The sequence below is a fragment of the Toxotes jaculatrix genome, chromosome 9 (assembly GCF_017976425.1).
Source record: "Toxotes jaculatrix isolate fToxJac2 chromosome 9, fToxJac2.pri, whole genome shotgun sequence".
NCBI classification, from domain to species: domain Eukaryota; kingdom Metazoa; phylum Chordata; class Actinopteri; family Toxotidae; genus Toxotes; species Toxotes jaculatrix.
In genome coordinates this window covers 7,218,174-7,243,635 of record NC_054402.1, presented here as the reverse complement: position 1 = coordinate 7,243,635, position 25,462 = coordinate 7,218,174, and the positions used below count along the sequence as shown (strand labels likewise).

At 40.9% G+C, this 25,462-nt stretch overlaps 1 protein-coding gene across 1 annotated transcript in view; it reads left to right on the top strand.

Annotated features, from left to right (window-relative positions):
* LOC121187411 (protocadherin-16-like) overlaps positions 1-25,462 on the top strand; it is a 77,243-nt gene that overhangs the window by 36,143 nt on the left and 15,638 nt on the right. Inside the window, exons 3-6 of the mRNA XM_041046626.1 lie at positions 21,756-21,944; positions 22,636-22,867; positions 22,992-23,228; positions 23,597-24,625. Coding sequence (XP_040902560.1) covers positions 21,756-21,944; positions 22,636-22,867; positions 22,992-23,228; positions 23,597-24,625 — 1,687 coding nt within the window. The remainder of the gene's footprint in view (positions 1-21,755; positions 21,945-22,635; positions 22,868-22,991; positions 23,229-23,596; positions 24,626-25,462) is intronic.

Here is a 25,462-nt window from a genome sequence, read left to right as displayed (position 1 = left end):
AAAACACAAAGTGCATTGTAAGAGATCAGGGCATTTCTGGTGGACAGTGAATGACAGCAATAGTTTGCAGGTGTTGTGCTTTTAGTGGTGCACGTGTTTACACCCTTAGGTCTATACAGTGTGTTGTATATATATCTGAGACAGATGTGTCTACCTAGAGTGTGACTTATATTAAGAAAGTGAGGACTACTATATAAAATTGAACAAGTGTTGTAAAACATATCCTTTAAAAACATAAAACAATATATGTCACCTGATAACACCTGAGCCAGCTCCATTCATTGGAGAAGACTCTGAGGTTTGAGTGAAAGCCCTGGAAAGCACATGTTTAAATATTATTCATAGAAATATTGGACTAATAAAAAGCAGTGGATTTTTAAACATTTAATATGTAAGTAGGACTAAAGCTGAAGTTAAAAAAAAACATCAGTGACCAAAAAAGAAAAGCAAAACACTGAACTAACATAAAGGACAACAAACAGAGGAGACAAATCCCCGCCTGAATTAGCATGGATGTCAGTTTTAGATTTAGAGTACGTTAATGTGCTTAGTCTCAGTAGGTAAAATAACAACAAAGCCAACATAAAGACCAGATTTCTTCCTGCTGAAGCCATTTGCATAAACGCAACAAAAAAATTGGGATGGGATGAAATTGCGGACTATGTTATCTTCTCTCGTCTCCTTATAAAAATAATCACATCTGAACAAGGCTTCAGACTACATGCTATGAATTTGCAAGATCAAAGTGAATATGCAACCGTTCCTTCTCATTGATGTGTCATAGTCACTCGAACATAAACAATTGTCACAGCTAATGTGCCTTACTCGCTAAATTCTAAATAGAGCAAACCTAAATATTGCTGTTAAATGTAAACTCTATCTGTCTGTGATCACTGACATAATCCTTGTGAGGCTGTCTGATTCAAATAAATACGTGCACCTACTGTGTGTCTGATATGTATCCAACATGGGCCATACTGTACTGTTTATAAGATGTGAAAGATGACTTGGGGTCAGCTTCTCCACCTGCTGTTTTAACATCAAACATTAGTGGAAAAAATCTAAAACTATATAATAACAGTCTCCCTGCATAAGGATGATGAAACATTCATCTTATCTCTTTGCAAACTTCACTTCAAATCAGCACCAGTAAGCAGTGTCAACCCACAACTGAGCTATGATCAGACAAAATATTGCATACACAATTTGTCTTGCTGAATCCAGAGTTAACACTTAACATTACACATAAGTCCAGTATCTAGTTGGTAATCGGTCTGTCTTGTGTCTCATAAGGCGTCACAGATACCGCTGATCGCTGATACTATTCATTGAGGAGAGAGTGACGACAGGCCACACAGTCAGATCCATGCTGGCCGCTCCTTCAACACATTTCCTCAGTGCTCCGTGTTCATTGCTAACATTCTCATTAGGGTCGGTGGAACGGCCGCCGAACATGTTTTCACAGCCGGTGTGTGACATCATCACTTACTCAAAAGCACCTCATAAACACATAGTCCTTGGCTGAGGTCGGGTCTGGGAAAGCTTATAGCCACCCCATCACCCGCCTAGTCATTGTCTCTGGAGTGACAGTGATCTAAGAGACCATGAATGATGAAAGCAGCTGAAAAAAGTCTAAAGTTGAGGATTATAAAATATTTTTTTTAGAGCTATGTTTAAATACCCCTTTAGTGTCTGCTCTTTGTTAACTTAAGCATTAATTACTGATCAGGTACTAGGCTCACTGAGCACTCTGGGTACCAGGCTCTTCTGTGTGGAGAAATTAGATTTATTCTACCATTAAAGATTTCCTGGAATGTCTACAAATAATCCTTCCTTTATTTAAAAAAAAAAAAAGAAAGAAAAAAAGAAAAAAAATCCACCCCAAACCGCAGTGAAATATCAAACAAAGAAAAGCTTGGTTAAAAAAAAAAAAAGTTAGTCTCTGGTCAGCCGAAAGGTCTTAAGTCAATTCACAATAATAAGACTGAAGTCTTGAAATGTGTGAAGTGGGTTTTTCAACAGTACTGTCCTTTAAACCTTAAAGCAAAGGCCACACAGCAAGCAGTACACAACGTGAAATATTTCTAAACTGCAGGCTTTGATCTCAGAAGTGAGGGTTTGGCAAAGAAATGGCTGTTTCCCCACAAAACTGCTTAATGGGGCTAAAAGAAACGGCAGTAATCATTCACAAGCAGTTAAACAGCTTGTTGGCACGCTGAATTATTACGTGCACATGCTGCAAACGGATACTGATATCATTCCTTCTCAATTATTGATCACTGATTGAAGCTTTTGCTGGGAGTTGATATTTTTGGGTCATCATTTGCACTTTCTCGCTTCAGAATCACCTTTAGAAAAAAATCAAAAGCTGCTGGTATGAAGGTTTTGATGTGTGAATAGACAGATCAGAGACTGAGGATTAATTAGAATTTTCAGAATATTTCGTTACTGCACATTTGATCTTACATGTAAATGACGAAAATCTGCCTATTTCATCACGCTGTGCAGAAACTTGAAGCCATGCCACAGGTGGTGACCACATCAGGCTTTAATTCAGTCGATTTGTGTCAAAATGTTGATGTCTTCAGCTTTTGTATATTATGACATAATTATGATATGTTTCAGAGGAGAGCAGCAACAGTTCTTATTCATACTTAATGTACAATGTAAGATCATTCAGTCATGCAATCATGCACCTAGTATTCTCAGTTTTACTAGTTCCCCTCTCCGAGTATTTGCCCTCTGAAATTAGACGTAATCCCTTTGAGGAGTGGTTGATCTGCTTATCGTTTTACTACATACAACCACCCCCCCCCCCCCCCCTCCACCCTGCAAAGAATCTATCATGTGACATCTGAATCTTTAACCCATCAAATGAGCTTAAGTTACACTGGTGAGGCAAAGTTTGAGAGATCCCATGACTGGCCAATAATCCATAGTCCCCATTTCCCATTGGCTTTTTGGATTACAATATGCTTTCTTTGTGCCATTTTTCTTTTCTGTTATTAACACTAAAACAGCCCACATAGGCTCGGGTTTCTTTATGAAAGCCACAGCTAATCCCTCATTACCCCACATTCAGGCGTTTATTGAAATGTTTGCAAGCCTTATATGTGGTCCTGCTAGATTAGTGGATTCAGCATTTCGCAGTTGAGAATTTCCAGTGCGTCCGCAATACATGCATGTAGATAGCGCCTCCTTTAGTAGCTCTTTGCAATGACCTGTGCAATCTCAGGCTACTTTTTGTGCTCTCCCATATGTCTCTGCCATCATGCTGATCTACCAAAGCCAGGGCCCCTCACAGCAGCCGTAGTTAAAGACACTTTTGTGAGATGCTGCAACTGTTTGTAGTTGAAGGGAATAGACTCCAGTGTGCTGATGTAATCTGTTAAAGGGAAGGAAAACATTGTATAGTTGTTGCTGAATGAGCCCTGGAAGGCCCCAGCCTCAGAGGAAACTGGGAACAGGAGGTTGGAGGATTAGAGTGTTTTTTCTCAGACCTTGGCTTTACTTTTCCCCACTTTTTCCCCACAGTTTTTTCCCCCCATTTCCTTTCTTTGTAAAGGGTACTATATTTGCTCCTGGCCTCATTGTACAATGCAACCTTTTACATTTTCAGACAAGCATGGCTGTCAAATGTGAGTGACTGAACTGTGTTTTAAATGGAAATACAATGGAAGATCTCACATCAGTTTTTTCAGTCTTATGTTTTTAGACCCAAATCAGTACAACAGAACAGTAAATATTAACACAAAGATCCACTTCAATTTTCAGAAAAGAACCTCAGCCTGAAACTATAAGCATGCGGTCACATAATGGTTATGCATTATCTTGAGTGTTGTTGGTGTTCTTTAATGTGGCTTTATTTTCCAATCCCATGGCTTCCTATAAAGAGAAGGCATCAGCAGTTTTTTAAACCATAATAGAGTTCAAACCATAATTTTGCTACCCTGCCATGTGAGCAAGATGCTTGTCTTGAGGCCCATGGTTTGAGAGAATCATAGAGGTTTTCCATGCCACATCCCAGATTTGATGATTTCCTATTGAAAACCAAAACCAGGAAGTGCAATAATGATGGGACCAGCCCTGGAGCTTCAGTATCTCAGACAATGCTCTACAACATGTGATCTATCACAGGGATTAACTGTAATGTTTTCATTAAGACAGTTGTGTCATAAGGCAGGGTTAGTCAGCACCACAGGGGTGCCATGTGCTCCGTCTGTTTCTCCAGCACATTTTCTCTCCTACTGTTACGCTCAACTGGGTCACATTTATCTTCTTCTCAAATCCAACTCGGCTCTTCTAGAACATTTGACCCTGCTCAGTTTCAATACTAAAATCATGGCTTACTGCTGGAAGCAGACATACCAAATGAGAAATAGTGCTCCCTTTTTCAAAGGCTGGTGAAAGAGCTTAATGACCCTCTTCTCTCTTGTCACAAATGAAAAAAACATCGCTCTTTTTTCTTTTCATCAGAATTAAAACCTCTGTCCAATGTTTCCTTTTATTTGGTTGTTTATTTAATAATCTTTTTATAATCTTTCTGCACTTCTTCCTTTGTCTGGCTGGCTTAGAGCTGCTCTGCCACTCGCACCAGCTCATCCACTACCCACGAAACCAGTGACCCCAGGGCAGCCTGGCTGTGTTCATCTTGGCCCCTCTCCCATTTCAGAGAGGAACCAGAAATGTAAGACACGGGTGCATGTGTCTTTCAGACAGCTTATCCTCCCTACTATAGGACTTGAATTGCTTAGTGTAGCCCCTTTCATTAAATAACCTACACCTCTCTTTGATCTGGTCAAGGTCTGTGTCCTTCCTCTCTACAGTATCTGCTCTGCTGCTTTCATGACCTCTTCCACATGCCTATTCTGAAATATCACAGTGACTGCTGTTATCTCCAAATGAGAGTATGCCTCAGCTTCTACTCTAACATCAAGCTTGAAATACTAAGAGTTTTATATCAGGAGTAGGTTCTTCAAAGTACAAAGCACCATCTTAATGTGTTTAGACTAATTTTCATATAGCAAGTGCTGAGAGAATCTCTTTGCATGACTGAATGATCTGCTTCTAATATAAAGACCATATGAGGATTAATCTGCAGTCAGTTTAGAAACAATAGCACATACCTGTAAGGAGAAAACACATTTTTTCATAGTTAGCTCCTTGATGTGTTACAGTCAAACCAAAAGAAGACAGAAAACAACTGCTATGGAAAATGTTTTCAAGTTGTTAAAATACCACTCATCAAAGAGGCTGCTAGAGTAAATTGACAGAGCCTTTACTCACAAACCCACATTTGCCCAGGCCAAAGTCTGATTTCTGTATGGACAGTGTGTTGCCTATAAGGAGTGACATTTTAAATTTAAGCCTAGAACTTGGTCCAAAGAAAGTTGGACTGTCTCTGTGTCTATTGGTCCTTCAGTGTTCTTTTCACCGTGCAGCTTGTTTGGCAAATAAGATTAAACACTGCTTTATATGATTTATATGATGGCTAATGAAGTAAACATTTACCTCTTGTGGTTTACAGTTAACTTTTGCTCTTCTTTTCTGTGTTGATTTCAGAAAACACCCATTACAACATAACACCCTTACCACAACCTTCTTTCCCCGGTTGGATAGACAAGAAAGAGAAACACTGACCTTTGACTGTTGTTGTGTCTGTTAGGTCAGGCAGTCCTTATACTTTGTGACACATTCCACTCCTCCCGATAAATCTTCCTCAGGAATCAACCTTTGATTTATTTCTGCCATTGTCACAGGGGTCTAGAGTCAAAGCTCCCAACAGAGAGTCATAGAGGTTAGCGCACATGGTCACCCAGCAGGATGTGATACATTAACCCATTCAGTTCCTGTGTAATGTCTTCTAACGCTGCTTTAATGGGCTCATTTGTTTAACTGTTATGGGCGTGTTTGAAAGACAGATATGCATGACTATAAATAACTTGGTCAACTCAACAATAGCATTTGCAAGACACAGGAACTAATGTAGAATAATGAGTTTCTACACATAGGGCCACTGCCGTTTGGTTATAACAGTCATGTAATTAGGTTATTCTACAAATGGTAAGGTGCATGTCAGTGAAGTGCGAAATATGCGTTTTTTTCCCCCACAATATTTTTATTGAAATTTTACAAATGAGATACAGACAGTTATATGCTTTTTGAATATGTGAATCATTTACAGATCCGTTTATATATTCAGAATAAAGTCATACATACTTGTCGTACTAAGAACAATTCAGAAAAGACACTTTGCATCTGGTAACTGTACATTTTTTACGTGTTACTGATTCAGAAGTACAGTTAATATTGCTGCACTTGTGAGTTGATTGGAGGTGGTTGGAGGTAGAGGGCAGCATTGTGTGGCAGATTTTTGATTTAGGACTAAAAATTTATCTTAGTATATTGTGTTAATTGACTGTGAAGCATGTGTTCACAGCTTATTTTATCTGTCAGTTTAGTTTGATATCTGCTGTAACTTGTTTTTCAGTGATTTTCACATCACCATCATCTATACGTAAAATGTCATGCATCCATCATATAAAAGTAGCAGTTATTATTTACTTATTCAATAAAAGATCTCTGAAAAATCAGCATGGATCAGCATTAATGGAGTTCGAAAAGCATCCAGTATGCTCCTGTTGATTAAATGAGAAAGGGGTAAAATATATACTGACCTCATCAGACAGAAATCTTTTAGCTTCCTGCTGAATGTACATCTGATGATGAGGGATTCTCCAGAGTATGGTATTCACACAAAACTGATGATGATAAAGCTGTGCTGGCAACCGATTATCTGTTCTCACACAAGAGAGGATTTGAGATTAACCATAGCGCCATGACATATGTTTTACTGGAATCGCGTCCTACCATAACCAAACTCACAGCAAAAAGTTCACATTGAACTTGTTGAATGTGTCTGCAGATAAGGAGATGATACATGATGACCGGCTCACCTCTTTTACTTGTATGATGTGTGCTTTCAATTCTAATGATGATGTTTCTCTGCTGTGTTCCTGAGATCACTTGAGCTCAGTGCAGTTTCTTCAGTTTGTTTTATCATTTTCATCACTCATAGAACAACAAGCCACAAATTCAGATGAAATGAAAGGCAGAGGGTGCCTGGAAATGGGCTTTCAGCATAACCAATGAAGCATTGACTCCAACATCTAAATGACAGAGTGTGAATGCTACAGAACTGTAGCGCAACATATTAAAGCATTAGACAAAATCTTGTCTTTTGGCTTGACTTTCTTGTTTAATAAGTGGGTAACTACTTGTGGCTTATTTGAAGATCATTTGTTGGTCAGAGATGCCCTATAATATCATACCTCAGAACATCAGTGCAGTCTTTAATTACAAAGTCAGAACAACATTTTCTTGGATGATGGAAAAACACAAAAGACTCCAGGGAGAAGTTAGGTGCCAATTTATCTGTGATTTATATTGCCCTTCCTTTTCCCTGTGCCATAATTCACTTGTTGGCCCCAACTTTGCTTTTATTGATGAAGGCAGAAGAACCTCATACTGCCTCCCTGATGCACAAATGGCGGGTGGCTGGCCACCAGATGAAAGAAGGAATTGATTGTCACTGGGCAGAAGGTCACGTAGGGCAGCTGGACGTTTGGCTGACCTGCGACCCAGGTCCTCACATGTTAGTCAGAACTTTCTGCTTGATTGGATTAGATTAGGTGTGCTTTGTACCCCTTTCTGTGTAAATCACAGACACACAGATGCATGAACTCTCACAAACACGATCACATATTGTGTGTATAGGTGGGTTGTGGTTGAGATTTCTCAAGATTGGAGAATCAGTCTGTTCAAATCCTTTGAAGTTTTGGTACATTTTTGTGAGGTTTCAAACGTGTGCTCTTGTACCTAAGAAACAGCAGCAATGCAAAAATAACACAGAGCTTACAACTTTCTAGATGCTTTGTTAAATTTCTGAAATTCTTTAACCCATAGAAAAGATGTCGTTTTAGCTTTAATCTTTTTCAAGATGTCAAGACAAGGAAAAAAAGTGGGAAAACCTGGCAAATTTTGGGTGAAATAGGTACACATACAGTCACAGTGGTTGGTGCATTTTATCATTTTCATTCATTCATTGTCTATACTGTTCATTTCAGTGTCACAGGGTCTGTAGCCGATCGTCACACGTCACACTGAGCTGATATTTGTACACAGTAAGATGTGACTCTGACAAGCAGAAAAATACTTTTAGCTAGTTTTAGAATGTGAGAAGAGAAGAGATTCATTCTTCATATGTTTTTGCTTTTGGCAAGAAAGGTCTGTACCCACAGGGAGCAGTCAGGTACACCTGAAACAGATTTGTTTTGCCTCTACTACACCAATTTATACTCTGATAAAGGCTTTATCAGATTTTTACTGACAATAAAGGAAGGGTTTCCTTCCACCATCCGAGAAAAACCAAGCAACTAAAACATTTAAATATATGGTACTAGAATGGAATTCTACACTCTCACATTCAAGCCAGTTCGACTGTATGGTCTTTAAGTCATTCTCAATCCGGTCCAAAACCTGGGAGACACCAACAGGAGCCATTGCCCCTAATAAAACAGCAATTGATGGAGCGATCTGGTCAGAACAAAATATAATGCAATAGGTTCAACATCCTTTAAGTAAATATGTTTTGTATTTTACCAATTCAAGCCATACCAAAAAAAGGAGTATATAATCTGATTACATTGACAGGGCTTTTCCATCAAGCTCAAGCAGCAGTCCCAGCTTAATGAAATGCAGTGATCATATTAAACTTATTTGTATTATTTTTAGGTAGCTGTGGCAAAAGTTTTGATTTTATTTGCCAGGGTTTTGCAATGTCTTGCATTAAGACTTGCAACAGTCCCAACAATTTGTGGTGGTTACTGAATCAAACTGTTTTAGATTGTTTTTACATTTCAACAAAAAATGTTGATACCAGAAATTGTAAAATGTGTTTCTCTTTCTCTGAGACTGAGTCAATTGACAATATAATCTTGTCCTTTAGCAATTCTAAAAACTAACAACGGATACAAATATACATTTTAACCTCTGATTTGCAAATACAAACAAAGTGGAAAACCAATCCTCTTTCCACCAAATACACACAGAAGGCATTCTCTTGCACAGCTGGACAATCAATTAATACTGGAGCATATGTTCAGACACTTGATGATAACAACCCCATCCTATGCAAGTCTCATTGCTTAGCAAAAAGCAGGAAATGTAATCACTGGACAGACTCAGGCTTGTGGGTAAGTGCTTTTGGGTAGTATGTGAAGTGAATTTGAGGTGTGTATGAGTGTACCATGGGGATCATCAGGGGGAAGTCCTGGCTGAAGCTCAGCTTTTGTGGAACCCAAACAGGTTTTTGTCTTTCAAACAGATGAAATATGTTTGATTCAGACTTGTGTGTGTTCCTTTTAGGAGCTTGCGTGAGTGTTATCTTGTGGAGGACATGTTTACTGTAGAAGTCCCTTTTGCTGTGAGAAACAACTGAAGTGCTCACTGACTACCTTATGTATACTCAGAAGGGATTGTTTGAAATGAATCACATGAAGGAGGGGACTGGACATGTATACAAGATAAAATATAATTACCCTATCTCCTAAATATTTTGCTGAGAACTAAATAAATATGCTAGCAAGGAAATGAAACCCGCCTATGGCTTTGGAGACTCAAAAGAATTTGTGTGAAAAAAAAAAACCTGCTCATGAATCAGAGCGAACATCTCAGATGGTAAACATTCAAATATTGCATAGTAACCATACTGAACACATCAAATAGGAAACAGGCTCTAACATAACAGAAAGTGTTGTAGTTTTGGAGGTGACGCAGTTTTACACGCATGTGGAAAATCTGAATGTGGAAATATGGAAAATCTCAGTATCACATTTTCCAGTAAGTTTGAAAACAAGATAAAAGGTGTAACGATGACAGAGTGCAGTATCTCTATCCATCTCCATGTGACAGAGCCAGAGTTTTATTCGAAGAACAGCTGTTGTTTGTTGTTGGCAGGGAACTGTTTGGAAAGTTACAGTACACGTTGCACGTGTGTCTGTGTGCACTCATCTGTCTTATCTGTACACGATTCTCTGTCTGCTCTGGACGAATCTGTGGTGACTTGTAATTATGTGACTCGGTGAAACAAAAGAAAGAGATCTAAACAGACACTCAGCACTCCGGACCGTCTCCATTGCCAGGGTGTGTTGTCTTTATGTGTCCGACCCACGTCTGAACCAGAGATGACTTCCTTCAGGACTGGACTTACAGTGAAACAGACTTTGCGGGAGAAACCACGTGCACGCCAGCACCCGGCCTGGGCAGTCTTCATTTGTTTGCAGTGTTTATCAGTCAGTGACAGGGTGTGTTTATGTGTATGGTTCCAATAGGCCTTCATGACCCCAAAGCACTGACCCCCCCCCACCATCACCATCGCCTTGCAGAGATCAACATTAGAGAGTGTTTCAGTCCTCTTTCCCCGGGACTGATTACATTACTATAAGAGTAGTGCGGTAAAATTGTTGCTGCAAGTTCCTAGTTGGAGGTGGGTTGGTATCATCACCTGCTATACAGTAGGCTTAAAGTAAGGCTTGCATATTTGAGCAGTTACATGGATGATGAAATTCAGTCAAACACTATGGGCAAACATTTAGGACATGAAAGATCTCTCTTGAGAGCTGAAGTGAAGTGCGAATGAAGTGCGAACCCTGACTTGTTTGATGTAGACAACAGCATTGATTGAAAATACGATCTCCTCAACACCAGAGACCATATCTGGTCTCTCAGATAGATGTAAGACTGACAGCTGAAAAATGCTGTTTAAATGTGTCCTTTCGATTGTGTAACAACTGTCTTCTGAAAACTTACACTGTTCTGGTTATTTATTTTGTTATTAACAACATATTGACCCATTTGTGGGTCAGACATTTTCATTGGCTTTAGACTTTAGGACAGGCAGCTGAAATGGATGGCACCTCTTGCAGTTAACATGTTGTTAACTCTTTAACTGTGTAAATGGATGATTTTCATTTGACTGAAAAACAACATCAAACCTTCAACATAGGGAAACACAGAGTCTCCTTTGGGGAATGGCTGATAGGTTGACTGATTTCTTCACCAAGTGAACATTAAATTAAGTGTTGGTGCCACACGGCAGCAGAATTATGGTTAAAATGTCTCTAAGCCACATCACAGCGGGAAAGTCTGTCAACTTCATCATTATGTGGAGCTCCCACTGCCTGGGGTGAGAAAGCTTGAGTAATGATGTGAACTGTCACATAGTGGAGCCACTGCCTAATGCATTTAGAGAAAATGTAAGCGCCGAGCTGGTGATCTATTGATTTCTTTATATTTTACATCACTGAAGTAAGTGGCTGTGTCAAGCTATTTCAAGTACCACCCTTAAAGACAGGAGTTCTTCTATGTAACACTATCACTGAAACCATATGAGACATAGAGTATGTTCAATCTACGGTTCAGTTTTGTACAAGACAAATGAGGTGTTATATACACCAAAAAGTGCAATTTAGAAAACTTTTGTGTGTTAAATATTCCTCTTGATTGTTTTGCTGCAAATATAGAACATCTTCCCGTTAGGAGTTTATTTGTGTGATCCTCCTATGAGACTGGACAGGTCGAGACACTCAGCATAAGCAACTATACACAGTAACACAATACTCTGTCTCTGCTTTCCAAACTGTCTGTTTTAATTACTGTTCTCCAGCAAGGTGAAATAAAATTACTATGGCAGTATGACTGTCAATAAACATGTTCTTCATACTGGGTGACTTCTGAATCTCCACTCTAAAACCAACCACCTAAAAATGTTTTCTGGAAGTTGCCTCTTGTGCAATGCTTTTCCCATTACCCCCTGAAAGTTGAAGGCAGTTGAGAGATGAAGTTTTGGTATTTCATTAGAGCTCTGCTGGTGCTGTATAGTAACAGCTGCAGAGCTTTGTAAGACTCAAGTCCCTGCCACACCACAGATCTGGCTCCCTCTGCTGCACTGGGAAACCTGAGCGATCCCAGTATTACTCAAACTGCTGACCTCAGCAGGGCCTCAGCAGGGACAATACCGTCAATGTGCACAAAGTGAATACTGCTTGTATATTTGTGTCTACATGTCTACGTGTGTGCATATATGTGGCGTAGTCTGCATCTGTATGTGATTCTCTGTGGCAGAGCAGAATGATCTGGTTCACGATCACCCAAACTATCAACACAGACAAGACAATTTAAATCTGATTTAAATCTCCACTTTTTTACTCATCAGTAGTGATTATGTGCACTGCTTTGAGTTAACCTTCAAATGAAAAAATTACATTGTGGTTGCATGGTTCTTGCTTTGCACGTCTCTATGGAGAATACAAATCCATGTCAAAGATGCACAGTTTACTGTCTCCTTAAGGATTTGGGTAAATGTGACTCCACTGGTCCTGTGCTGTTGAACACAGCGGCCTTTGTTGCTTGTTGTGATCATAAATATACTGAAAGACAATTTGATCACATGAATGAAGGAGCCTGTACGGTAAACCTGGCTCACAAAGAGAAGAGAGGGTGAACTCCAACACTGAGCAGTTTTCATCCACCTCATCAAACGGGCTCATGGAGCTCTGGGAACCAGGGTCCAATCTGGCTCTGCAACCGCATCTGTGCTATGTTTGTGCATGCCATGCTCAGTGGGAATTCTCCCACCCACTGCAGGCAGCTGTAGCACTAGTCTAGCCCACATCAGTACTCCTGCACCCCCACATGCTGTGCATGGTTCATATTAGCTCCCCTCCCACCTACACAGACCCTGGGATCCACTGCCTGGCCTGCCTCAGCAGACCATAGCTCAGTACAGTGATTGGATGGCTGTGAAAGGGATGACTGCCTGAAACAGAGCCAAGCTAGAGCCTGACAGGGCCAGCTCCGTGGGTATCTGATCCAAGGTCACCTCCCGTGGTAGATGTCTTGTGAGAGTGGATCTTCTCAACGAGCTTCCAGCATCGGTTCAACTCCCACACTGGACCTTGGGCAGGTTTTAGAAGCTTTTACCAAGCTCTCCTGGTGATTTTTGTGGTGTTTTGGGTTTACTGGAGGTTACTTCAGCAGTGTTCACTGATGTTGAATCATATGAGGGCCAATCATGTAATATCATGTCAGATTTGAAAATTTTGCATTTATTCAAAGTGTATTTATGTTGCAGTTTGCTTAGATTGCTCAAAATCTTATGTGACAAAATCTACATCTGCCGGGCAGCTAATGGCAAAACAAACATACAGCGCTTAGAAATATTAAACTGCGGTAAAAGGACCCATTTATTTATTTTAAATCTTCTAACCTCCACATTTTGCTGTGGAGATTGTCATCCAGAATGATTGTTCTTCATTATAAATAACCCAAACTGAGCAATTTTCTCTTTGTTTTCTTTCCATTGGCTAACCAGTGGTCAGCATGCAAAAGAAAAGAGCGGCAGGTTTGTTTCTCCTATTTGACCTTTGGAAAATAAACAAACTAATGTCTTGAGCAGGATCCTCTCAGATGAGTTACTGAGCCGCCTCTGTCATTCCAGGTGGCCAAGGGTTAATGCCACACACACCAGTACTCCTACACTTCCAGTGGGTTTTTTGTCGTATTTATTTTTTCAGCCAAAGCAGGACTTTCCTTGAGAATTAGCCCTGATATTGTGTGTAAAGATTTTGCCAGTGGTGGCAAAAGCAGCACACAAGTGAAGGCCTCCCCGGCTGTGAGCCTACACTAAGATCAGCAACATGTCTGGTATGCAGGCTATAAATCAGATTCTCTCAGTTTACCTGTTGGGATCATGACTGATACCAAACACTGACTGGGTTAGTTGTCTATCTACCCTACTTCACCATCCTCAATAGGACTTTCTGTCATTATTTTTGCAATAATTTGCTTGTAATGAATCTGCACAGATAGTTTAAAAGCTAAAATATTGTATTGCATATCTAGTCTTGAATACAGCTTCCATTTCATGCAGCTCTATTAGCGCTAACCTTTTTTTCTTTAGTTACACAATATCTCTCCTCTCTGCTCATTTAGCCTTTTCTGGAACCCTTTTCTCCTTAAATGGTTTGATGCTTAAATCACTTCCAGATGTGAGGTCCAGATGAAAGACAGACACACCAGTTTTAGAAGAAAGTGTAATGAAAGTTTTTAAAAAAATGCAGGCCACCTAACTTCTAATAACTGAAGTTTGTCACAAAGAGTGTCTGCATATATTATACAACTACTGTGAGACTTAAAACAACTGTGGTATTTTGGAACCTGACAATTTCAGAGACACCTTTAGGGAAGTCTGAACTCTATTATTATCTTATTCTGAAGATTTTACACTTTTTAGGCTGTTAGATTCTGTCTTTATTATGACACTACATATAGACCCAGTGACGGGGTGCTTGCTTACTAGACATTCATTAGGGTAAATTTATGATAGTGAATGCCAAGCTGCGACTTGATTAGGGATTGAGTTTTGAAACACCAGTCACTCAGCTGGAAACTTCAACAGTAATGCCACTTAATGGGTGAAAGAAGTGCATCTGTGTCAGAGCATTAGGATTAGATGATCATTTGAAGTATTTCCTGTTTTTTTAATAACAAGTTAGTTTTACAGTAATTTACCTTCAGTGTGGTTTTCAGGTAATAGCAATAGGGATGTATCAACAATCCTGGAGGCACTGCATCTAAGAAGAGTGCAGCACAGCTCCCCGAGACAGTGTCTTATTCTTACCAACAAAATAAAACACTATACTCTTCTATAATGTAATGACTTTTATAATCTTAAAAGAAGAAAACAGAAATTCTCAAAAATAAGCAAATGAGTGGAAACTGAAAATAGCCAGTTTGGTAAACAAGTCTTGTTTTCTGGAAGTAGACCTTCCAAATTTGTCTTTGGCAACATAAACCATTTTTAGGATAATTCATCAACACACTGACCCTCTTCCCGCTTCAAACACAGAAACTCTGTCACGATGCTTTGACTCACTTTTTTTTTCCAGCAGTGTAGTGGTTCTGGTGAGTGATGTGTGAGAGGAAAGGAAAGAGACAGAAACCTTATCCTGTCCTGTGTCTGCACTCTAGCACCAAGTGTCATTATATCCCTGTCTGCTATAGTACCTCCCCTCTGTTCCCCTGCCAGAAATGCGGCCCTTACACCACACTAACCTGTTGCCCTTAACCCACGTCCTCCTCATTTATGTCAGTGTGCTACACACCCAGAGAAAGATGAAAAGTTGCAGCTCACGGACCCATTGTTGATTTAGATATCAATACTTCTTTGTCTCCTTGTGTCAAAAAAGTAGTTTCTTTTACTCCTTAAAAGAGCTGAGACAATCCCATTCCAAAGGCTAGGACAGTAGGAGCTGTTGGGGCCATAAGCTTGGCAAAATGGTGCTTTTTTTACCGCAGACCAGTCAAACAAATGTTGCTCAGTTTTTCCAAAAGCAGCCAAAAGTTACTTAGACTGGGCAACTAAATTACATCAAGACCATATAATTCTGGAAAATTTACTGTAAAATATTATCTGTTGTCATGTTTATCCTTCAGCACATATGTAATGGATTTTATTAGAGTTAGTCTACAGTTCTAGTCTGGTCAAACCATTAGCTGTGCAAGGACACTTGGAACCCATTTTCATAGTGAAAAGACAGTTCTGGATGACATGATTTGGCAGCTGGCACATAACTGCATATTTTTTGGAGAATTCAGTGTGATTAAAATGGTTACTGACCTTGACAGCTATATGGTGTTTCACAGGGATACCCCAAAACAGCAGATGTATTTTAATGGACATCTGGATAAAGAAAGTTCTTGACAAATCTGGAATAGATTGTTCATGTAAAGTCATGCAGGGATACTGAAGGAAGGTTTGTGAATTTGAATTGCTAATAATGAATACAATTCTATACAACTGTGTGTTCTGTAATCATAAAGAATGTGTGGCAGTGGTAATGCCAATGTAATGTTGCTGAGGCTTTTACAAAAGAAATTATTCAAAGGATAATTGAGAGCTGATGTAAAATTTTCATTCAGCGGAGTCATGCTTGAATTGCTGTATTTGAGTGTTTCCTGTGAATAGAAATTATTTGGCAGGCCACACACAAAGATTTGCTCCCAACCAAGAGGATGTTTTTTCCCCAAAATCGGTGGGGGAACGACCCACTGACCTTTCCTGCTGTATCACCATCAAGCCAATTTCGATCTGTAGACAAGAAATATTAAAATCTTTCAGACAGATTGCCATGAAGTAGAACTTAATCAACACATGGTCTTTCCCTAGTCCCACAAACCTTTCCCTTTAACCATCAACGTCTCTGAGAGCCTTTCATTTCCAAAGTTAGACTTGCATCCAGCGGATAGTGAGACATTCGCTTTGCTATTTTTAATGAGTTGTTGTTTTAAAGTTTATACTTTAAAGTAATAAAATTACCAGAAATAAGAGGTTTACAGACCATACCATACTCATTCCAAAAAATTCAAACACAACAAGGCAGCTGGGATGATGCTTGAACGTCTTTCATTCTGTTTTAGCTGCGATGTCTTTTGAAATTTCATGACTTTTATCACAATTACACAAAGCAGTCAGACATCACAGGCCACAGTTTGGCAGTATTTAATGTCACCATTTTGTAGACCTTACACATGTCTTAAACTATGCAGTGAAGATTTCAGCTTTTTGTCTCCTGAGTAACCACCAAAATCTTTCACATATGGTTGGTCAGAGTCCAGACAATACTGTCTGTGCGGCAAATGTTTGGAGTTTTGATATATTCGTCAGCAATGTGTGGGCTTCTTCCTTCCACCGGGCCAGTGTGGTCTCTGTCTGGGTCTTTAGTGTGGTGGTGGACATGTCACAAAGTCTCTGACCTATCTGCTTCTTTAGCGAGTAGTGAACGAGGCCTTCAGGAGGTCTCCGCCTCGCTCTCCTCATCTCTGCTTTCCTTAGAAGTGATGCCAGGACAATAGAGGGAGAGGAGTGTGCACGGCTTCACACCAGCTGCGAAAGCTCAAAGCAATTCTCGGTCCAGATTTCTGCAACTCGACCACTCATTTGATTTCTTTGAGCCTACGCTTTCCTCTTTGACTTTACTGTCTTTTAATGATCTCCATGTCACTCCAGCTGTCTATCACGTGCTGCCTCTAATTGCTCTTGAGGAAGTCTCGCTATTACAGGCTTAACTGGTCATGTCTGTGACACGTGTCATTAAAATGGTGTTTGATATTTATTGTTTGGAATTACTGAATTCAAGTCTGGAAAGTTTCCACTTGTGGAGAAAGGGCTTGTGCCTGGGCTTGATATTGCTGTTAATCTCTGAACAGATTTTCATAAATTGTGGCATTACTGCAGTTTAATCTGCTCATCATAAAAATGGCAGCTAGAATCTCTCTAGTGGGCGTAGTACTCAGCCCTCTCACCTTTAATAAGTCTCCTCCATTCGATAAACACGGTACTCTTTATTCTAGATCTCAAGGGATGGAAACTTGTACCTGTTCAACATTCATGCTGATCTCTGTAACTTAAGTACTTCTTTAAACCCATTTCAGCTGCCTGGCCAAAGTGTCACATATGGTGCTTTAGAGCACTCTCCATGTAAGATAGATGCAGGCTCAATCATAAATTTGAGCTTAAGAGATTTAGAAATGTCATCCAGTACTTTCTGAATATTTCTTCATGCCACAAAGTTGCAGAGTTTAATTTGGGCCAGAGTCACAGTAGCCAGTGGTGCATGCTCATCTGTTCTTGGTTTGTTTGCAGAGAGTTCCAGGTGAATACAAAGAAGATTTTTGGTGTAATCACAGAATTAACTTGGTCTCGCTCTTTTGCTCCACAGGCATCCTGAGACTGTGATGAGCAATGACTTTATCCCTAGTGTTTGTACATTTGTGTCTTTGCTTACGCATCTAAGGTACACTCCAAGGACATGTGCACGCAGAGTTTGATTGATGTGTGTGATAATTTCCCAGTTGGCAAACATTTACACGCGCACTCCGTCATTTGTGGCCTATTTAGATTGGCAGAGATGCAGTCCTGATTGGCTGGTTTCACTGAGGACTACGTGAGACAGATTTGTTTGACTGGGCACTCTAAAATATGGGGAGCGTGATTAAAAACTACATCGCCTTCATTTCACCCCTTGTTGGCCTCAATGGTTTCGGCTCTACATCATTCATTTACTCACAGGTTTTTGCACTGGCTCTTTCCACGCTGAAGCTTTTTTGAGTGGTTGCATAGTAGAGATAGGGAGAGGAGCGGTAGCTTGGGCATATAAGGTCAAGCTGACATACATGTGTTTGCATTATCCACAAAAACTTATGAACAAGAACTGGAAAGCTGTAGTAGTAAATCATATACAAGAATTGTAATTCTGAAATTCAACTCTAAAAATAGAAACCCACCAAATCCTGGGCTCGCTCTGTTCCAGGCCTGGCTCTCTCTCTTAGACCACAGAGCGAGGACATTAGATGGGCCAGAACACTTCGGAGCATTCAAAAGCCTCAGGATCATTATTCCATTTGAACATATTATACATAAATATACAAAGGCATGTTCTCTGCTGCGAATCCTGTTCTCTTGATTGGACAGTCAGTCAGAGAGTCTCCTCTGGAAGGCTCCTGGAATCTGATGGGAGAACCACAAAGTGCCCCAGTTATCTTTGGATTCCCCCCGCTTGTTTTACTAAGGACTGGGCCAAACGTTGCCTTTCCCCCGCTGATAAGACAGCTCCCATCATGCCTCACTCAAAACATGGAGTGTAGGGAGAATACTGCTGGCTGCTGCTGATGATCTAAGATTACTCCTGCTTTTGAACTTTTAATCCAATAAAAATACAGTTTGCGTAATACCTATACATTGCAGTGGAAAGAGAAAAAAGTCAGTGGGCAACCCAACAGACAAGCCTGTTGTATCCATGTCAAGATGGCTACGAAAAAGTGGTGAATGGTAAGAGTTCCTTCTTATGACTGGAACATCTTAAATTACTTTTCTAGTTATATTTCCCTTTAATTTAGTGTACCTGAATGTAGTGGATCTTGTATCCATAATTTACTCACTGCATGTGAATGAGTGACTGAGGAAGATAATACAGTGAAAAGGGAAATAAAGAAGTGCACAAGCACATACTGTAGTGAAAGCATTGAGATGAATAAGGGAATGACTGCTTGTTGTGACATTGTGGCTGAACTGCAGCATTATGCAATATCCAAAGCAAGTTTTGATCTATATTCAAGACTTTGTGAGAATCTTGGTTCATCTGTTAAGATTTACTGTGTGTTGCTAATGTATCCTGATCTTTTTTTAAACTCAGACTTTTATGACAGAAATGTTGATACCAGAGGCCACTTTAGGTTATCCTCATTTCTCAGGGTTCATAGTTTGTGGTCTGGCTAATTGTGCTGCTCGTTTTTCATTTGCATATGGTCTCACATGTCATTTCGTATGGATGGCTGGCAAATTATAATCTTCTGGATAGACAAGCCTCTCCGTTCCAGCAAGATGACACTGATATGCTGCTATTAACCTATAAATGAGAGTGGAAGTGAAATCACAGTCTCTGCAGATTCCAAAATAGACTGATTGCTTCAGGCATTCTACTTACAGTGGTTAGGATTTATGCAAATGTGATTGTGTGGTTTATTATCTTACAGTACATTCCCCCAAAAATTCATCCACTTAACTCATGGAACATATCGTTCTCAGGTTTTCAAACCACATGTGGCTCCAGATATCCTTACCACTTTTTGCAGTACTTGGAGCAGTGGGAGACATGTAATTATTAAAGCACTCCTCATGTAAATTAATTTCATGGCATATACATCACTCAATCCCCCGTCTCTGCTGAGCTTGTTCTTCACAGAAAAGCTCAGTATCTCTGTAGCACACACAGTACCACTGCACTTTGCTCAAGCTGAAACCTCAGTGCAATGTGGATTGCCTCTTCAGTCTGAACACACCAGTAAGTTTTACTGTGTATCATTATAGATTCATAGAGCAAAAAGAGCTCCAACTCCCACCCCACCAAAAAACCTTCATTTTCTTCTTCTCTTTTTTCTTTTTCCACATTTTTTTCTTCAATTTTTAAAGTTTTCGTACCATAAATATAAACGTAGGCTTTCTACATGTGATATTTTTTATGTACTGTATGTGGTTGTACTTTGTTTTTATGGATGGTTGTGGCTAAAATGGAAAGCAACATGAAGTCTCCTCAAATAGCCTGTACCTTGAGTGCCTGCCATGAATGGGTCGGTCACAAGAGAGGAAATATTTTCCTACACATCTGTTGGGAAATGTTTGTAGCATATCTGCTGGCTTTTTTATGTCTTATTTTTTATTTATTTATTTAAACTTTTTTTTTCCTAAATCCAGGTATTCATGCTAAAATGCTCCTTCAACTTTACCTCCAGCTGACACTCATCACACAGCTGTGAAGAAAACAAGCACATAAAGCCTTGGGGTTGTTATAAATAACTTGTCCCCCTGCAAAATGATAAAATATTACAGTAAACTGCCGCCTCCGCGCATTAAAAGATGGAGTAGCTTTCTTGTATTGCTCTTGGTTTCCCCTTTCCTCATGTGGTTTATTATTCTTCTCTTTGGCTTGCATCTCTGCCAGCTTTACAACTCCCTCACTCCTACACACCACTCACCCTCTGTTAGGAGTTACAGTCAAGAGTGTGGGGCATGCTGCAGAGTCCCCCATCTGCCATCTGCTCAGGAAAGAGTTGGAGCCTGAATCACTGCAGCCAAACCTTCATCACCTCGAATGAATGATTTCCATCTTCTCACACTCATACCAACGCCATCAAAAAGTCGGCTTTTGATGATAAGCATGGCTTGCCGTATTTTTCTTGGCAATGTTCCTGATGACTACTCTGTTTTACGCAAAGGAGGCTCCCTGCTGCTGAGTGCTGGAGCACCAGAACATGATTCGAGCTTCTGTTTTCTTCCAATTAGTGTTTTCCTAAAAAGATCCATTTATAAAAGATGGGAGCAAGGAGAATTCTAATCAACTTGTGAGGTTTAATCCTACTGTAATCTCTTATAAAGTGTGATCCAGAGCCAACACTTGCAAACAATTATGCCCCTGGTACCTAGGGGCCCAATCTGATTGGTCTGTTTGCCTTGCGCTGTCTTGGGAGATCTTGCAGTAATTGAGTCGGCTCCCCGACTGATGGCTTGTGAACTGCTTTTGTAGCTCCAGCAGTCCCATCCCTCTGTAGATGTGTGGTGTTATTAAAACCAGACCGCAAGCGGGACATTACATTAGGGTAGAATGTGCTGCACTGAAGCGTACTGTGTGGTATCCCACTGTTCCCCAGCCGTCCCTGTCACTGTCCTTTGCAGACAGACGCCACTCCTGAAGCAGGCAGTTTTCCCTGCTGGCAGCCCTCCCAGAGCCTGTAGAAGTCATCCTTCCCGCCAACCCCTTTCATTCCCTCAGAGGCCCTTTCTGCCAAAGGGCCTGTTTGGCTCATGCTCTGGCTCAGATAAACAACAAAGAACGGATCCAAAGATGCTTTCACAAGACACCTGGTATGGTGCTCTTGTTTCAGTTTGCGGATTGCCATTCGTCTTACATCCCTCTAATAGAATTTTGATTTGATCTGCTGTGGCTTTAGAGTAATATTATTAATGAATATGGAAACTGCTGAGTTTATCCAGTAAGATGTTTCCCTTCCAACCTGATAAATTTTAATTTTAATGCACAATGTTGGAATGTTTAACTAATAGCATGTTTTCTTCTCTCTAGGTGACTGCTACAGATGCAGACGGCGGCTCCTTTGGCTCCATTACCTACTCCCTTGGCGCTGGCATTAACAGCGCTGTTCCCTCTCAGTTCACCATTGGCAAGGAGACCGGCCAGATCTGCACTAGTGCTTTACTAGACAGAGATCAAGGGCCGGCCAGCTTCGATTTTACTGTTACTGCAGTGGATGGGGTGAGCCACCGCATTTTGAAATCATGCTTAATATGAATCTATTGAGCCACAGAGTAATCCTATAAACACAGCAGCCGTGCTTTTCATACTGACAGGAGAGCAAAGACATAGCCAACTGTGCAGAAAAACTTTGAGCAGCCAAGTGAAAAATAAAAGCTTGAATGGCTCTCCATGGCAGGCTTACTCAAAAGTCAGTATAGCATCCTGTTCACTTTATGCCAGATAATACTTAAAAAACAAAAAGTTAAAAATGAAACAAAATTACTGTGGTTATGTTAAAGCAATCAGATGGAGAAATGCTTCAACTGTCAGGCAGTAATATTTTAACAAGTTGGACTGCCGCCTCCCTCGTTTTTGCCACCTGGTCCAAATGAAAAGCCTTCACTGTATTTTCTGCAAATGAAAAGCCTATGAAACAGATTGTTTGGTTGAGGCGAGCCCTCTCACCCTCCACGGGTCATGACATATTGCTCTTTCCCGAGGGAAACTATCAATCTGTATCCCTGCACGAACCTGCTGGGACTATATTTTAGAGGGTATGCTATACATCGAAATTTTAACAGGGTTTACTGCTGGTTTTTACTAGCGCCATTAATGTGGCCTAAATCCTGCTTTCAGGTGTGTTTTTTTTTCTGTTCATGATTTAGTGTATGCGAAGGTATAACAAAAGAGCTTTCTGTTTCCTCTGCAGGGTGGACTGAGTTCAGTAGCCTATGTGAGGGTAGATCTGGTTGACATTAATGATAACAGACCTGCGTTCTACCCAGTCAGCTATGCTGTTAGTTTGAGCACGCAGAGCGCCCCTGGGACATCTGTTGTCAGAGTGACGGCCTATGACCCAGACTCAGGCGAGAATGGCAGAATTACATACAAAACAGTACCCGGAGGGGCCTCCCCGTACTTTACTCTCAACAAAGACACAGGTTGGCACAAGTACTTTTTCTGTTCCTGCATACACTTTAATGCATTTTTAGGATTACAGTTATTGATTTTGTCCAACAATTTCTTCCTGGATTTGTAAAAATTCCTGTTTGAACCGTTTTGTAGGTGTGATCTCACTGTCACGGTCTGTCTACGGGAGGGCCAACTCCGTCATTCCCATGGTAATCTCTGCGCAGGATGGTGGTGGTCTGGCTGCCCTCATCAATGCCAGAGTCAATATTAGTGTGGTGGCAGGGCTGGTGGCGCCACCTGTGTTTGAACAGACTCAGTACTACTTCACTGTATCGGAGGACGTCCTGCGGGGAACAGTCGTAGGCATTGTCCAGGCCAGCAGTAAGACAGGTGGGGACTACAGACACATGCTCTCTCTTCTTCTTTATCACTCACTCATTCACTCAGCCCATATTGAACAGTTCAGTACTCATTTATCAGTAACACTGGATCAAGCTGAAGAGAGTTTCTTTTCTGCTCCCTGTACCACTTGTACAAATAGGTGTTGAGATACTACACACACCTAACTCTTAAATAACATCTATCAAAAAATCCATTTCACAACTTTGTTTATACAGACATTTTCTGACATTTTAGAGCTATTACAGTCAAGACTGAAAAATTACATCTTTGGTATACTCTTACTTGAGTGTTTTTAGTGTAGCCTCCCGGGCTGTGGTGACATGTCTCTGGTTTTTGTCATCTTCCCCTCTGTACAGGCACCTCTAAAGATATCTCCTACACCATCAGCTCTGGGGACCCTGCAGGCTACTTTACAGTGGATCCTGACACTGGGGCCCTAAGGACCAGTCTGCCCCTGGATCATGAAACCCAGTCAGCTCTTGATTTGGAGGTACAGGCTCGCAGTGGCAACCCCCCTGCCTTTGGCCAGACCCGTGTCCACATCACCATCGCAGACATCAACGATAACCCACCTGTTTTTCTGCCCTCGTCTTCGGAGTCTTTGTTGCTGCCAGAGCATACAGAAATGGGCACAGTGGTATATCGGGTCCAAGCTGAGGACAGGGACTCTGGAGTAAATGGACAACTCACCTTCGACCTTTCTTCTCCAAGTGGAATCCAGAGGACCTTCAGCATAGAACGCAGCAGTGGAGAGATCCGATTGGTGGGGAGCCTCAACTATGAAAATAGCCCCCGTTATGACCTCCAGGTGATTGCCAAGGATAGTGGAGTACCCCAGCTAAGTGCCACCTTCATGCTCGTGGTTCATGTCCAGGCAGAGAATGACCAGGGACCTGTGTTTGATACCCTCACCTACCGTGTGGAATTAAAGGAAGGTACTCCGATAAACACCCGCTTCCTGCAAGTCAGAGCTCTGAACAGAGAGACCCCCGGCTCAGGTCACTTTAGCCCGCTGGCGTATCACCTGCGTCCAGACGGAGATGCTGCAGGGTTTGGCATTGCTGCAGACAGTGGCTGGCTGTTTGTGAAGAGTGCCCTAGACAGAGAGGCCAAGGACATGTATCTTCTAACAGTGCTAGCCAGTGCAGGTCATGGACAGTTAAAGAAGACAGGCAGCGCCACAGTGCGGATATCGGTGACCGATGAGAATGACAACTCTCCTCGGCTCACACAGGAGAGGGTCTTCCTGGCGGTGAGAGAAAACCTGCCTGCAGGAACAGGCTTTGGTCACGTGTTGGCCACAGACCGAGACAGTGGCCCCAACGGACGCCTCAGCTACCGCTTCCTGCACCCTGACCGCCACTTCCAGATAAACTCCCACACAGGTTAATTGAAACTCTAATAGATTTTCAGTCACAACTGGTTTATTGGATTGAAGTGTTATACCTATATAGTGAAATAACAATGTAGATTTCAATGAAGTTTGCATCACCTACAGTACATGTATATAAATGTGAAAGAGAGAGATTCTTAAATAACAACAAAACATCTGACCAGTTTTTTGTCTGACTGTCATGCTTTAATAACGCTGCATGTTGACAGAGGAGCTTTCACAAGAAAAGAAAGGCAGCACAAATAATACATATTATTTATTGAATTTTGGATGTCTTCTAGATTATGTGAAAGTTCTGGCTTTCGAAGATACTGAAGCATGTCTGACCCAAAAATTCAAAATGATCAGTTTCATCAAATCTATTATATATTTCTGTTGATTGAGCAAAAACCAAACCCAAACTAAACTGAAATAACTGTGCAAGTTATTCCTTTCTACATGAGCTCAAAGATCCTCCATCCATGTGAAAAACAAGCTATCATGGTTTCTCTCAAAACATTTTTTATTCTTTGTCATCGAAAATTTAAATTATATGGGGAAAAAAAAATCAGTGTTTAGTCAACTCACAGAGTCATCTCTAAAAGATGAGAGACTACAGTTGCCTCTTCCCCACTGTCATAAATTAGTCAGATGATGGTGACAGCAGCACTAAGCGTCTTGCTGGGTTCTAATTGGCCTGCTGAGCCTGTTAGTCTGTGGGTGGAGACTCAGACTCTGATTTGTGATCAGTTTCTGGCTGAGTTGTGAGTCTCTAGAGCATCTGCCAGCCTTCCAAAATTCCTCTACTTATGTGTGTGAGAGTGTGTGTACACATGTACACGAACATCTG